Here is a 16,060-nt window from a genome sequence, read left to right on the forward strand (position 1 = left end):
TTTTTTTAATAATAAAATATTATTTTTATTAATTTAAAATATTAAAAATTTAGTATTTTAATTATTATAAAAATTTTAAAAAATATATATAAATATATTTAAAAAATTATTATTATAAAATAATAAATTTAATTTGTTAGTAAATAATATTTTTATATGAAAAATTAATAAAAAAATTACAAAATGTGGTGCATATAAACAACTAGTAATGCATTTCCTTTTGTTATCCTTACCACTTTACCAGCTGGCAGAGAGCCTTCCTTTTCCGATTCTCTATTTCCTTTCCTCATTCCCAATCTCCGATCCATCCCTAAAAACAACTGACGAGAGATCCATGATGATGATGATGAAGATGCCTTGGACGAGGAAGAGCAGGAGCTTCCATCTTCAGCTACAAGGGGCAATTGGTACCATTCAATCTCCATTCCTATTCTTATTTACCAATTATTGCCATTCTTCTACTTCCACACTTGAAGATGCACGCTTCTTGACAAATAACTTCAAATCTGCTTCTTTTACCCACCTTGATGATGCCATTGCTTCCTTCAATCATGTAATTCATATGCATCCTCTTCCTTCTAGGGCTCAATTTAGTAGATTCTTATCTGCCCTTGTGAAAATGAAACAATATCACACTGTCCTTTCCATGTCCAAAACAATTGAATTGCTAGGAATCTCTCACGATGTTTATTCTCTTAGCATCTTAATTAATTGCTTCTGCCACTTACACCTTGTGGATTTTGGCTTCTCTGTTTTCGGGAAGATGTTCAAATTCGGATTGGAGCCTACCACTGTGACATTTACTACCTTAATTAATGGGCTTTGTATGGAGAGTAAAATGGATAAAGCAGTGGAATTTTTCGATGATATGGTTGCACGTGGTAATCAACCTGATGTTCGTACTTTCAATGTGATAGTAAACGGATTGTGTAAATTTGGGAAAACAAACGTGGCTATTGGGCTACTAAAGGGAATGGCTGATAGAGGTTGTGCGCCAAATGTTGTGACATACAATGCAATCATTGACGCACTTTGCAAGGATGTGCTAGTTGGTGAGGCTTTAGAGCTCTTCTCTCAAATGAGGAATAAGGGCATTTCACCTGATGTCATCACTTACACTGGTTTAATTCACAGTGTTTGCAAATTAGGCCAAAAGAACCAAGCTTTGGCCTTGATGAATGAAATGGTGGAGCAGAACATATTACCAAATGTTTATACCTTCAGTGTATTGATTGACGCTCTTTGTAAGGATGGAATGGTTTCAGAGGCTCAAAATACATTCAATGTAATGATTCAAAGAGGTGTAGAGCCTGATGTGGTCACCTACAATTCCTTAATTGATGGTCTTTGCATTTCAGACCATTTCAAGGAAGCTTTGACCTTGTTGAAAGAAATGGTGGGGAGGAACATATCCCCTGATGTTTTTACCTTCAATATATTGATCGACACTCTTTGTAAGAAAGGACTGGTTTCAAATGCAGAGAATATAATCAAAATAATGATTCAAAGAGGTGTGGAACCTAACGTTGTCACTTATAGTTCATTGATGGATGGATATTGTCTGTACAATCAAATTGATAAGGCTAGAAAGGTATTTGATCTGATGGCGACCAATGAAATAGCTGACATTTTTAGCTACACCATTTTGATCAATGGATATTGTAAGTGCAAAATGATAGATGATGCGAAGGAACTTTTTGATGAAATGTCTCATAAAGGTTTAGTTCCTAATGTTGTTACTTATTCTACTCTTATAGAGGGTATGTTTCAAGCAGGGAGGCCCCAAACTGCACAGGAGCTCTTTAAGAATATGTGCTGTCATGGTCACCAGCCAGATATAGTAACCTTCTCAATTATGATTAATGGCTTGTGTAGACAGGGGAATCTGGATGAAGCACTCACCCTATTGAAAGAAATGGAGGAAAGTCAGTTGAAGCCTGATGTTGTGACCTATTGCATTCTGATCAATGGTATGTGCAAAGCTGGCAAGATTAATGATGCCAAGGAACTGGTTTCTAGTCTTTATGAGAATGGTTTACAACCTAATGTTCATATATATAGTGCAATTATGAAAGGACTCTGCCGAGAAGGATTAATAGACGAAGCATATAAGATTTTTAGAGACATGGAAAAGGGAGGATGTTTACCGAATAATTTTTCTTATAATATCATCATTCAAGGATTTCTCAGGCATGAGGATTTACCAAAAGCATCAGAACTAATCAACGAAATGGTTGATAAGGGGTTCTCTGCTGATGATGCTACCACAGAATTGGTAGTACATTTGTCGCAGAATAATGATCTCATTCTAAGCAAACTACGAAATCGTTCTGAGGCTTCTAAAGCTGTGCAATGAGGGATCAGCAAACTAAAGATAAATCTTGACCATTCAATGGTGTCTTGGAGAGAAACTTGGTAATTACCTTCTTCAAATGTAGTAGATATGTAATTTAACTAACTTCAAATTTCATTTTTAATTTCAATCAGCTGTGATTCTCTACCACAAAACGAAAATTTCTAACACTGTAAATTACCTGCTGTGGAAACCATGATATGTGTGTGCCTTTCGCTTGAACTCAGACATGGACTAGATCTCTTTGAATATAAGATTGTTGATGAATGGAGGTCATAGATTTCTAATGATCAAGTTGCTGGTACACCCACCATCTTCCTTACAATTTTTTTTTGGGCTGCTACTACAGCCTTAACTTGATAGCTTAGTCCTAAAAATGAGTTGAGAACTAAAACTAATTGATTCCATGCTATAATGCTTAAGAATCTTTATCTATTTTACTTTTGTGCTCAATGACCTTTTAAAATGCTATCATTTTTCAGTAAACATGCTGCATTAGGACAATAACTTGGAGATTTTATCATATATTTTGATTTTTACTAGTAAGAATGCAGGTGTTAAATCAGTGAACTAGCAGGTGTTAACACCTGTTTTCTGTATCATTTTACCAAAGCTACTCGTGCCTGTTTCCGTCCATTAGAATTTAACACCTACTAGTTTATCATATACTTGCATTACTTTTAATAAGTTTATGCTCCCAAAATGATTTCTATTTATTGCTAGTTTATTACTTGTAGTAAGTTTATGCTCAAAATAATTTCTATCTATTGCTCCTTGAGTTAATACTTATAACTTGAACTAGAGTTAATACTTACTCCTTGAGTGCAAGTTTTAACACCTACTTGTTGAGTTTAAGTATTAATTTGAGTTTTTGCAACAGTTACATCTGAGCTTGAGCATGGTGCAGTATCTCTTCCACCAGTCCACCGGGTCTTTTCCCGCATGCCTGAGATGAAGATGGATTAGATGAACAAATCGAGGATTTTTGTTGATTACATGTTGTACACATTTTGGGTTACTATTTGTTTTGGCATTTACTACAAAAATATGCTTTTAATTATACATTTTTGTGGTTGTACTAGATTATTTATGTTCAATTTTAAGTTCAAAAGACTTTTCTTTTTATTATAATTGAATACATTAGATTTGTGGTTGATTTGTGTTATATTATGCATTTAATAGTATCTACTAGTATTAAAAAAGAGCTTTGTCAGAAGCTTATTAGTATAATAACTAGTAGAATTGACTCATGGTCTGTGAAATAATTATCCTATGCTGGTAGGGTACATGGTGAGGAATAAGTTGAAAAGCCTCAGTTTTTGGGGATCTCTAAACCTAGTAATGCTAGTTGATCTTGAAAGAATCTGGTGAAAATTAGAGATTGTTTTAGAAAGCATTATGCATGTAAGTTGGGAAGAGGGGTTTTTCATTTTGGTATGACCCTTGCATGGGTGGGAAAAGTCTTGTTGAGAGGTCTCTGAGTTGAATATGGGATATTCTGACATCATAGACATGCTAAGGTGAGGGAGGTTTGGATGGTATGTGGAGGCTTCCTAATCCATTGGATTCCACTATGGAAGGAGCCTGGGAAGAGGTTCGAAAACATTATGTAAGCAATGAATGGGCAGATATTAAATGGAAACTCATAGACTTACACTGTTAATAGTGCTTGGAAAGTCCTAAGAAGGAAGGGTGGAGAGGTTAATTGGTGGAAGGTGACGTGGGGTAAGCGTATTCCCAGGCACAGTTTTATAACCTGGTTAGCTATCCATAATAGACTTGTTGTCCAATCGAGGCTACTTAGATGGGAAATGGTAAATAATGCATAGTGTTGCATTTGATTACTTAATATTAATCGGTGAAAGGGACACTTCTAAAGATTAGTGTGTAAGGTCTATATGATTAATTTTCAATGATATGGTTGCACGTGGTTATCAACCTGATGTTTATACATACAATATGATAATAAACGGAATGTGTAAATTTGGGAAAACAAACGTGGCTATTGGGCTGCTAAAGGGAATGGCTGATAGAGGTTGTGAGCCAGATGTTGTGACATACGGAGCAATCATTGACGCCCTTTGCAAGGATGAGCTAGTTGGTGAGGCTTTAGAGCTCTTCTCTCAAATGAGGAATAAGGACATTTCACCTAATGTCATCACTTACACTAGTTTAATTCATGGTGGTTGCAAATTAGGCCAAAAGAACCAAGCTTTGGCCTTGATGAATGAAATGGTGGAGCAGAACATATCACCTAATGTTTATACCTTCAATGTATTGATTGATGCCCTTTGTAAGGATGGAATGGTTTCAGAGGCACAAAATACATTCAATGTAATGATTCAAAGAGGTGTAGAGCCTGATGTGGTCACCTACAATTCCTTAATTGATGGTCTTTGCATTTCAGACCAATTCAAGGAAGCTTTGGGCTTGTTGAAAGAAATGGTGGGGAGGAACATATCCCCTAATGTTTTTACCTTCAATATATTGATCGACACTCTTTGTAAGAAAAGACTGGTTTCAAATGCAGAGAATATAATCAAAATAATGATTCAAAGAGGTGTGGAACCTACCGTTGTCACTTATAGTTCATTGATGGATGGATATTGTCTAGGCAGTCAAATTGATAAGGCTAGAAAGCTATTTGATCTGATGGTGACCAATGAAATAGCTGACACTTTTAGCTACAACATTTTGATCAATGGATATTGTAAGTGCAAAATGATAGATGATGCAAAGCAGATTTTTGATGAAATGTCTCATAAAGGTTTAGTTCCTGATGCTGTTACTTATCATACTCTTATAAAGGCTATGTTTCAAGCAGGGAGGCCCCAAACTGCAAAAGAGCTCTTTAAGGATATGTGCTCTCATGGTCAACAGCCAACTATAGTAACCTTCTCAATTATGATTGATGGCTTGTGTAGACAGGGGAATCTGGATGAAGCACTCACCCTATTGAAAGGAATGGAGGAAAGTCAGTTGAAGCCTGATCTTGTGACCTATTGCATCCTGATCAATGGTATGTGCAAAGCTGGCTAGATTAATGATGCCAAGGAACTGTTTTCTAGTCTTTTTGAAAATGGTTTATGACCTAATGTTCATATATATAGTGCAATTATGAAAGGATGCTGCCGAGACGGATTAATAGACGAAGCATATAAGATTTTTAGAGACATGGAATAGGGAGGATGTTTACCGAATAATTGTTGTTATAATATCATCATTCAAGGGTTTCTCAGGCATGAGGATTTACCAAAAGCATCAGAACTAATCAACGAAATGGTTGATAAGGGTTTCTCTGCTGATGATGCTACCACAGAATTGGTAGTACATTTATCGCGGAATAATAATCTCATTCTGAGGTTTTTAAAGGTGCGCAATGAGGGATCAGCAAACTAAAGTTGTTATATCTTGACCATTCAAGTGTGTCTTGGAGCGCAACTTGGTAATTACCTTCTTCACATGTAGTAGATATGTAACTTAACTAACTTCTTCAAATTTCATTTTTAATTTCAATCAGCTATGATTCTCTTCCACAAAATAAAAATTTTTAACACTGTAAATTACCTGCAGTGGGAACCATGATATGTGTGTGCCTTTCGCTTGAATTCAGACATGGACTTGATCTCTTTGATATAAGATTGTTGATGAATGGAGGTCATGGATTTCTAATAATCAAGTTGCTGGTAAACCCACCATCTCCTTTACAGATTTTTTTTGGCTGCTACTATAGCCTTAACTCGAGAGCTCAATCCTAAAATTGAGGTTAGAACTAAAACTAATTGGTTCCATACTACAATGCTTAAGAATCTTTATCTATTTTTATTTTTGTGCTCAATGACCTTTTAAAATGCTATCATTTCTCTTGTAGGTACTTGCAAGGATATGATTACAACTTCACTTTCTAACAATAAAGGTATAAGCAATTTTTTTTTTGCTTAATTATTATATTTTTAATAATAATGAAAATAATGATTATAAACAAGTGGGGCTATAATTGAGAATTGATTTAACAATTAGACTACACTATAAATGCAGGGTGCAGGATATACTGTCCTAGAGTACAAGGGAGGAGAATCACTAGACTTCTACAGCTGTTAGTTGGATGAAATGGCACTAAAATTATACACAACAGAAAATGTTATGGGAATTGAGGGAAAAGCAAACATCCTCTTTGTGGTTTTTTTTTTTTTTCTAGTCATCAAGTTGAGTATATATATATATATATATCCTTAATTTCTTTTATTTTCCTTCAATTCAAATTAGTGAAATCATTGCATTAGCATCTAATAATATGAAGTTCACAATCTTTTCCAATGAAATTGTGAAATCATTGCATTAGCATCTAACAATATGAAGTTCACAATCTTTTCCAATGAAATCAGTTTTTTAACATGAAAATTTGAATTTTAGAAATGCTTGTGGAAGGTATATATATATTCTTCCCTTTGAGATTCTTTACTTTGTGCCAAGTTGATTGGATGTGTAACTGGCGATTAAATGTTGATAGTTAATAGCAATGGCTATCAAATAAAGCGAGTCCATTTTAAGGATATGATTAAATCACTTTGCTTGGCCTAATGCAACTATTTTCAAACTGCTTTCTAAATTAAGTTATTAACCAAACCTCTATTGTATGATTTGTATCCTGCTGAAGCCAAGGTACAAGTGTAGTGGTTGAGAATCCTGCAATTTTTTTTTTAGTTTTTTGTTTGACAGAAAATCTACCAATTTAAGTTGTTGAAACTGTTGAATCTTGTGATAGTAAATTATTTACAATGGCTGTATATTAAGGATAATTACTTAGGAAATCATCTCTGTATAAGATATCTTTATCGTATATAATAATAATAATAGAATCAAGTATGATCATTTTGTCAATATGGTATATAACGGATATATTTTAGTGTTGGACCACCATTTGAGTTATTATATGGTGCATTTTGCGATACATTTGTGTGGTGATATGAATGTGAAATGCATTGTTTCTTACTGTTTGAGATGTTAGTTAGTTGTTTCTTTTCTCCTTTCAGCAGTATATAATGAGACATCTTATGTTTTTACCACTTTCTAAACCTTGTAATATACTCAATAAAATTTTCTTTGGACTCTTGTTTGTACATGGTATTTTTCTTTTTGCTTAATGCATCATTCTTGAAGTTTTTGTGACTGCATCCGTGGGAAATGGTTTGTTAGAGAAGGTGGGGCTGTTAGGGAACATATTGAGAGGTAGGAAACCAATTGCAAAATGATTCAGATCCTTCTACTCTTCAAAACTCAGATAATCCAAGTAGGATTCTCGTATCTACACCGTTAAATTTAGTAAATTATTCGACTTGGAGTATGTCTGTGACTATGACACTTGCTTTAAAGAAAGATTTGGGCAACCTATACACCAATTAAAGAAAGAAATAAGTAGTTTCAGTCAAGAATCTATATCAGTTGCTGTTTCCTTTACAAAATTGAAGAAACTATGGGATAAACTTGGTGTTTTAAAGCATCAATAAAGAGTAGGTTGAATATGAGTTTGTTTTTAGTATAATTCTATGTTCAGCCTCCTCATTCTTAAAAGAAAAGTTGGGAAGTTAGAAAGTTGGGAGTGGAGGAAAGAGTTTCATATAGATTTTGTGACTTTTGGAAAGCTTTTGGGCATGTTAGAGATACTTGCTGATTGGTTTAGATCTTTCTTGTGGTCCAGTAGTGTCAATACAAAGAAACTTCATCTGATTAAATGGAATACTCTTTTGTTGCCTAAAAAGAATGGAGGCTTAGGCATGAAAGAGATCTCTCTTCAAATTCAAGCTCTTTTGTTCAAATGGCTTTGGAGATTTGAAAATCACAGGGATTCAGTCTAAGTTCAACTTCTTCTATCCAAATATTCTTTCAATTTGGAGAAGGGTATCTCTCTTGCTCCAGGAAATTGCATTTCTTCCCTTCAGAAAGACATTCGAGGCTATGCTACTTTCGATGAACTCTTCCTTCTCTCCTTGAATTCATATCAGATTTGCTGTGGGGAATGAGATGAAAATGAAATTTTGGAATGAGAGACGATCGGTTGGTAATATTGCTCTCAAATTCTCCTTTAGCAGACTATTAAATTTAGCAGCTAATCTAGATGTGTTGATGTTAAATATGGGCTGTTGGGCGAAGAACAAATGGGAATGGGAAATAATTGAATTGTCAAAATTATACTTAATCTTTTATATTATTTCTAATAATATATTTTATTATTTAAATAAATTTATTTTAGAGTTTTTACGAATTTAAAATTTTAAGTTCCATAAATAAATGTGGTAATATTTATGTAAGATTGTAAATTCAATATTTTTTAAAAAGGTAGTTTTAGAAAAAAATAAAATCGATTTTGTAAACAAATTTTAAAAAATGGAAAACCCAACAACTTTAAAAATATCCATTTCCATATAAATTTAATTAAAAAATAAATATTTGCTTTTTTTTGAAACTTTCATTTCCCATTATTATTTATAAATACTTGCATTGTAAAATTTATAATTTATTTTTATTAATATAATTTATTTATTTAATTTATAATATAATATTTTAATTTGCATATAAAATCCACATGTTCACTCCTATTTTAATGGATTAAAAAATTATATAAATATACATTATTTAAAATATTTTAATTTGATTTGTTCAATTAATTTACTATTTTAATTTAATTTATGTTCTATTAACAAAAATAATATTAAAATTTTAATAGATTGAGTATCTTATTAAAACTATTATATGTTTTAATAATTTACTTATATTAAGACTATTATTAATAATTAAAATTCTAATACTATTAAAATAAAAATTTCTTTTTTTTTGAATAAGAGTACAGTTTTGTGAATAATATTTTTTATATATTAAAATCAAATTATAAATAAAATAATTAATAATAAATATTATACATGTTAAAAAATTAATAATTAATATTAAAATAATAATAAAAATAATAATATTAATATTTAAATAATAACAATAGTAAGATAATATATATTATATACAACTCTCTTTAAGAATATTTGATTATTTCATGTAGTTATTAATTATATAATTTTAATTAAAAAATAAATATAATTAATATATAAAAATATATTATATTATTAATACGTAATTTATTCATATAATTAATACTTATTATATTAATAATACGTAATTTCATTCTCTGCTATAAGTATTTATTAAAATACAAATAGAATTTATAAAAAATTAATTAAGTGTGAATATTTCATATAATTTGTGATAATCTCTCCCATTTCAAACTCCTAACAAAAAATCTACTGACCTATAAACTAATTCTGCCATCTTAAGTGATGATCTAAGATCCAATAGAATAGGGTTTTACAAGGGTTTTTGTATTGAATAATCAGACATAAACTTTCAGAGGAGGGGACTCCCCTTTTATACATTGTCTCGCTTACTGGTGACGTGTAAAGGCTTCTCCATGATTGGGACACGCGTCTCTGACATACAGATTCGGGTGTACGAGGGTATCAGCCGCCTGCTCCATGCGTAACGGCCTCTGATTCTCCCATGCGTACGTCCGTGCGGATCTGCCAGGCTGTCTGAACTGGGCTCCGGATATTGGACTGGGCCAAGAGTCGGGCCGGACGCTGAGCCCAAGAGGAGAAGGCTTGTTTGGCGCGGGCTGGGCCGGCCTGAATGAAGAAGCTTGGCCGAGCCCGGCAAGAATGAGTTAGGCTTGCTGGGTATGTCAGGTATGTGGGCCTCCATGTTATGGGCCTTTTGCTGTGATCAGGCCCCTGGTCTGGAGTAAAGAAATCCAGCGGTCATCAATTGCCCCTTCACCTTCTCGGGAGTTTATTGTTCCAACTGCCGAGGGGGTGAATATCAAGAACCATAATGGCCGCGTCTGTTCATGTTCAGGTGTCTTTATAATACCCTTTCATTTTTTTGTCGTTGTGCAGTTTCTGAATCCTATCTGCTCTTTCCTCTTTCAGACTTTTCTTTATTCTTCGCGTTCTCTGCTATCTTTGTTTTCCTGTCATTATTATCTGGACGTGTTTTTTCTTTCCTTTCCCATGAACATCTTTTAAGGATTCTGACGGCATTAGTTGAGAATTCGGCTCTATCTTTTCCTGCATAGAAATTCAAACTTTTTATATATTAGTGTTACCTCTTCCCTATTCTCCAGCACTTTATTGGAGCGAGAGCGTTTTTTCTTCCAAATTTATCTGTCAAGGTGCGGGTTTTGCGTCCGCGGAGGATCTATCGAACGCCTTCTTCAAACAGATAGAAGTAAGTCCGAGGTTCTGTTGCTTTGTTGCCCCAGAGGTTTGTTTCGATCCTATTTTCATCATTTTGGTGGGGGATTGTTCTGACTTGTCTCTGTTTTGAAATCTGTTTGCAGTACCTGAGATAAAAATGAGTCAGCTCAAAATTCTTGAGAATTTGAGGTTACCTCTAAGGAGTCTAAACGTTGCTTTGGAGGTCCTTTTGGTAGGGCGGTCGATGGGTGGGACCATTCGGCAGGTCACTGAAATTACTTTACCCAGATCGTCTGGCCGACCTCCCCCCTTGTTGTCTTCTTTTGATATAAATGGAAGGGACTCAAGTGCTCGTCTCATCGTTCCCTTTGGTGTGAAGTACCAGTATTATTATTCCCTTTAGTGTGAAGTACCAGTATTATGCGGGGCTGAGATCAGCTGCACTCAGTCAAGTCGTCAACGACTTCTTCGGCTGTGGGCTTCATGATCTCTCCGGTACCGCAGCTGGGAAGCCCGTGTTTTCATGGTACATTCGAGCAAGCTCAGATATTATATCCCGCTCGTATGTACCGTGAATCACATTTGGGCAACTGGGGTGTCTGCTATTATAGGAGAACAGTGAGAAATGCTTATGGGGATCAGCTTGTTCAGTTCTCCTATGATAGCGAGACAGATCTCGACCTTTCTGCCGAGCTCATTTCTGGCTTTTTCTGCCAAACTCACATACCGAGCTGCGAGAGTTCCTCCGAATCGAAGACTCACATTCCGAGCTGCGAGAGTTCCTCCGAATCGAAGACTAGAATAGATGATAATGATGTAAATCCTATAAGGATAATCTTTTTTCCATAGTATAGGCCTTTGTAGCGTGCTGTAATGTACTTTCCTTTTAATGAAATTCTTGTTTTTCGTTCATACTTGATCTTTTGTTCTTCTCTCTATCTTGAATGAAGTACTGATAGCCTTAGCCGACTAAATTTTATTTTACTTTATCCGGACTGGCCGTACTTGTGTACTCTTGCTATTAGCCAATGAACCGAACTCCGGACCTAGCCCACTGGGAGGTCAAGTTGCTTTTCCGAGCTGGGCTAACCATCCTGTCTTTAATGTGCTGACCTTTAGATCTCAAGTCAGCTGAGCTCTTAAGCTGCGTTTCCCGAACCTGGACAGACCGACCTATGAGCTCTACTTTTTTCCGAGCCAGCATACCGACCTTCGAGTTCGGTCCCTATTCGGTCTTTGAACCTCTTTAACCGGCCGAGCTCTGAAGTTATGTTCTCCGAGCTGGACTATCCGAACTGCGAGTCCGGTCTCAGTATACTTTTCCCGGAGTGCCGACCTGTGGGTTCTATCTTTAATTCATGAGTCGAGCTCTGAGCTCTCAACTCAGTATGGCTCCGAGGTGCCTTTATTGCTTTTTCCCGATCTCATATCCCTGTTTGATAACAGCGAGTAAAAAACTTATAACTTTTTAAGTGATAAGCAGGTCTGACCTTAATCATGCCCTCATCTGCTTGTACTCTTGAGTCTTTTCGCGACTTGCGTTTTTAAGTTGCTCTGGTGAGTTGGGCTTGTTTTATGCAGGTGGTAAGTGGGCTTTTGAATGATGGGCTGTCGTCGTGGACCCGGTCCTTGGTGGATATGGAGAAGCCCGGCGATCATCCTTTTGTCCCTTTACCTTCTCTCCGGTTATTACCTAACTGTTGAGAGGGTAAACTTCGAGAGTAATTAATGATCGCGCCGCTCCAAGACAAAACTGTTCAGATCCACGTTCCGCCTCATTATTGCCTTTCATTTCGAATTCCTTCTGTCTTCTGAGAAAAACTAGTTCTTTTCTACTCTCTGTTTTCCTGCGACTTCTTCTGCCTTTTTCACCCCATAGTTTTCTCAGGTACGCTCCTCTGTTCTTCTATGACAGTTTCAATGCTTCCTGATGTTGTTAACGTGGAGTCACGCATTACTCCTTCCAACATATTTAACTACATTTCCCGGAGGCTCTCAGATACTCCGTTGTATCGTATTCGGGCGCCTCTTCCAAATGAAAGGATAGTTCTTCCTTACCCTCCTCCTCCGGGTTTGGTGGATCCCCAAGATGATCGTAGTATAGTGTTTTTCTTAAAACAGAGAGAATTTGGTTTACCCTTTCCTTTTACCCCTTTTTTTGTCGAGGTCTTTGAATACTTTGGGGTAACTCCTCGGATGTTATCCCCAAATTCCATTTTGTTCATGTCCTGCTTCAAGGCTATCTGTCTGGGTTGGGGTTTTACACCCACAGCCGGTCTGTTTGTTACTTTTTTCCGTCTGGTCAAGGCGGCTCAAAACTTCTATTACTTTTCCCCCCGTAGTGGGTTGTCTCTTTTCACGGGGTATAAGGATTCTATAAAGGGATGGGTAGAACATTTTCTCGTGGCGGAACTGAAATTAGGGTCCGCCCGAACGTGGGAGGTGGACCTAAGTTGGGGAGAAATCTTTCCGGGTTGTAATGAGCTGCCCCAGTTGAGTCTTGTTGAGCAAGTAGGGCTGCTTCGACTGACTTCCGTTGAGAGGAAGTATGACGTCGAGAAGTGTATGTTCGTGTCCAATCTTAGGGATATCAAGGACACGGGTAAAATGCTTTGTTTGGCTGTTCTGTTTTTTCTTTGCTTGTGATATCAGAAGGTATGCTGACCCTTCATAATTTTATATTTTGCAGCCTCCGAAGTAAAAATGGACAAAATCAAATTTCCCAAGAACTTTGTCCTATCTCGGGATCATATGCATGCGATTTTTGATGCCTTTGGAACTGGTCGCTCTGTAACTGAGATCGCTGCGGAGGTGGTTCAAACTGCTTCTTCCAAGAAGGTCAGCCGACCTCCCGCCCCGGCTTCTTCGCAAGCTTCAAAGCCGAGCTCTCGTAGTGCCAAGCCGGGCTCTCGCAGCACCAGCACCAAGCCGAGCTCAACTTCGAGGCCTGCTGAAGGGTCTAGGTCTGCTCCAGCTTCCTCAGAGGTCGTAAAGGAGACCCCCTTAGCTGTTGTGGAGCGGACCCAAGGTGCTGATCAAGTGGAGCCGGGTGTTGCCCACTCTCCCGAAAGGGTATCCGGGGGAAAATCTAAATCCCCTGTTGTTGAAGTCCAGGAGGCCTCCGGGACAGGGCTGGAGATCGTCCTTGTAGAAGATCTAGCTGCAGAGGTCTCTCCCCGTGATGCCCCTGTCCCTGTGAGGACTGATTCTGATGGTTCTGAGGGCGTTCCTCCAAAGACCGGGGACAAGCGCTCAGCTCCTTCTGGAGCATTCGCCCCATCCCCTGCTCGGAAGAAGTCCAGGACTACCGCAGGCTCTTCTCCAGCTCTTCCACCCATTGGGAAGGGGAAAAGTGTTCTTGCCGAGCCTCCATTGCCTTCTTCTGACAATGTTTTAAATACCTCGGGCATTACCTCCGAGGCTTCGGCCAGTGCTGTTGCTGACCTTCTTAGAGAGCAGATGTTCGGCGGAGTTACAGAGGCTTCGGATCCTCGTCTTCTTGCCCTGACTGGTCTTTTGGCCATTTCCACTAAGGAGCAAGCATCTTTCCGGTCTCACTCTCATGAGGAGCTCGGATCCTCGATCAGGGAGATGCTTCTGATGGTAAGTCATTTCTCCCCTTTTTTCAGTTTACTTTGTTTCTTTTCTTGACGGTTGCTTTTTTATGTTAGGTGACGGGCCTCTTCATGGAGGTGGATGCTCGTAATCGTTCCCTCCGGGAGTCCGTAGACCGCCGGATTGAAGAGGCACGTCTAGAAGAGAATATATCTGCAACCAATGACGCGAGAGGCAATCTGGTAGCTGCTCGGGAGCAGATCCAGTCCCTCCAGGCGGAATTGCAGTCTGCGCTGGAGGCCTTCAAAAAGGCTGAGGAGAAAATAGCTGAGACAGCAAAGCATACCTCGTTCTTAGAAGATGAGCTGTCTCGGACTCGCAATATTCTCAAGGAGTCCGATGAGAGGGCAGCTACCTTGGAGATTCGCTGTGAAGATGTTTTACAGCAGCTGTCTTCTATGACGGGAGCCCTTCGCGAGAGGGATGAGGCTGTGAGCCAAAAAGCTGAAGCCCAGCGCCAGTATGAGGCTTTAAAAGCTGATTTTGAGGGGCTTCAGGCTCACCTGAATGAGGTGAAAGCTCATAGAGAGAGTGCCCTAGCTCGGGTGCAGGTCCTTGAGCAGGAGTTGAGCACAAGCTCTGACCATATCAGAGACTTGACTTCATCGGCTGAAGAGTCCAACCTTCGCCATCAACAGCTTAATCACGAAGTCAGGACCTTGGAGCGCAAGTGCTTAGCCCTGCTCGAAGTGGTAAAGCATGCTGAAGATAAGGCTCGGCTAGTGCGCGAGCAATGCATTGCTGAGTATCAGGAGTCTGACGAGCTGAAGGGGAAAATCGTGCAGGCCTGTGAGGCTCACCTTCAGGATTACAAAGACTCTTCTGAATTTAAGGAATTTGTAGCTGAGGCCTGTGAAGCACATCTCGAAAAATATCTAGATTCTGCTGAGATGAAGTCGGCTATTCTTAAGAAAGCCTTCCGTATGTTCGTAACCGGCTATAACCGCGGTTTAAGAGAAGCCAGACAGGCTCCTGATATTCCCTTGGCCCAGCTTCGCAAGCGCGAACTGGACTCTGATGGTGAGGAAGTGCTATATGGAGAAGATGATTTCCCTTTACCCCGAGGAGATTCTCGGAGGAACAGAGATCAAAACCCACCAGTTGTGTCTCCTTCAGGCGAACCTGAGCTAGAGGGGGAGGACGTGGAAGTCCTTGGCTCACAGGAAGATAACCCTGACTCCGAGGAGGAGGACCTTCACCTTGGGTCAGAGATTCCCCCTGTTGTTAATGTGGAGAGCTCTGATCCGGAGGACCCCGAGCTTCCTTCGGATGTATCTGTAAATAGGGATAATGTAGGCGAGGGGGTTACTGATGTAAGTCCTTTAAGGACTATTTATGCTCCTACTTCGCCAGAGAGATAAATTGTAATATTTGTTGAAATATTAATTTTCTTATTCGGACTACTCTGTTTTTCATATGTATTTATAAGCTCTGAATTAATTTTATCTCTTTAGCTAATAGTAGATCAGATCTTATATCTTTTTAATGGTAATCAGCATGTCTGCTTCTTTTTTGTTTTTTAACCCTTCCTTTTTGGTCGTGAAGATTTCTTTTTATAAGTCTTTTTTAGGGAGCTTGGCCTCTTTCTTTGGCCTTTGTTCCTTCAGCTTTTGAGGATATAAATCTTATCCGTGCTGGGAGCTCGATTTTGAGCTTATCGATAATATAGGCCTATCCGGGCTGGGAGCTCGGTTTTTTGCTCTATGGCCAAACTTTTAGTTTAGCCTTTGCTTCGAGGTCGGCGCTTTTTTGCCCAAAAACCTCTTTAGTAGGTCGGAACCTAACTATCCAAGCTAGGAGCTCGGCCTTCTTTATGGCCAAGCCTTTATCGCCTATTTCGAGGTCGGCGTCTTTC

At 38.1% G+C, this 16,060-nt stretch overlaps 2 protein-coding genes across 3 annotated transcripts in view; both read left to right on the forward strand.

Moving 5' to 3' along the window:
- The first annotated feature begins 221 nt into the window (after positions 1-221).
- Positions 222-16,060, forward strand: part of LOC110607231 (putative pentatricopeptide repeat-containing protein At1g12700, mitochondrial) — a 35,161-nt gene continuing 19,322 nt past the window's right edge. The window contains exons 1-2 of one of the 2 annotated variants that reach the window (XM_043959735.1): positions 222-2,368; positions 5,749-5,798. In XM_043959735.1, coding sequence (XP_043815670.1) covers positions 335-2,356 — 2,022 coding nt within the window. In that variant the 5' untranslated portion in view covers positions 222-334 and the 3' untranslated portion in view covers positions 2,357-2,368; positions 5,749-5,798. Of the gene's footprint in view, positions 2,416-3,233; positions 3,517-5,748; positions 5,799-16,060 lie in introns of those variants that run through there. The other variant, XM_043959734.1, reaches the window with a different exon arrangement.
- LOC122724555 (putative pentatricopeptide repeat-containing protein At1g12700, mitochondrial) overlaps positions 4,271-16,060 on the forward strand; it is a 30,808-nt gene continuing 19,018 nt past the window's right edge. The window contains exon 1 of the mRNA XM_043959816.1: positions 4,271-4,770. Within this exon, the coding sequence (XP_043815751.1) occupies positions 4,271-4,770 (500 nt within the window). The remainder of the gene's footprint in view (positions 4,771-16,060) is intronic.

This window comes from Manihot esculenta, chromosome 9 (assembly GCF_001659605.2).
Source record: "Manihot esculenta cultivar AM560-2 chromosome 9, M.esculenta_v8, whole genome shotgun sequence".
Lineage (NCBI taxonomy): Eukaryota > Viridiplantae > Streptophyta > Magnoliopsida > Malpighiales > Euphorbiaceae > Manihot > Manihot esculenta.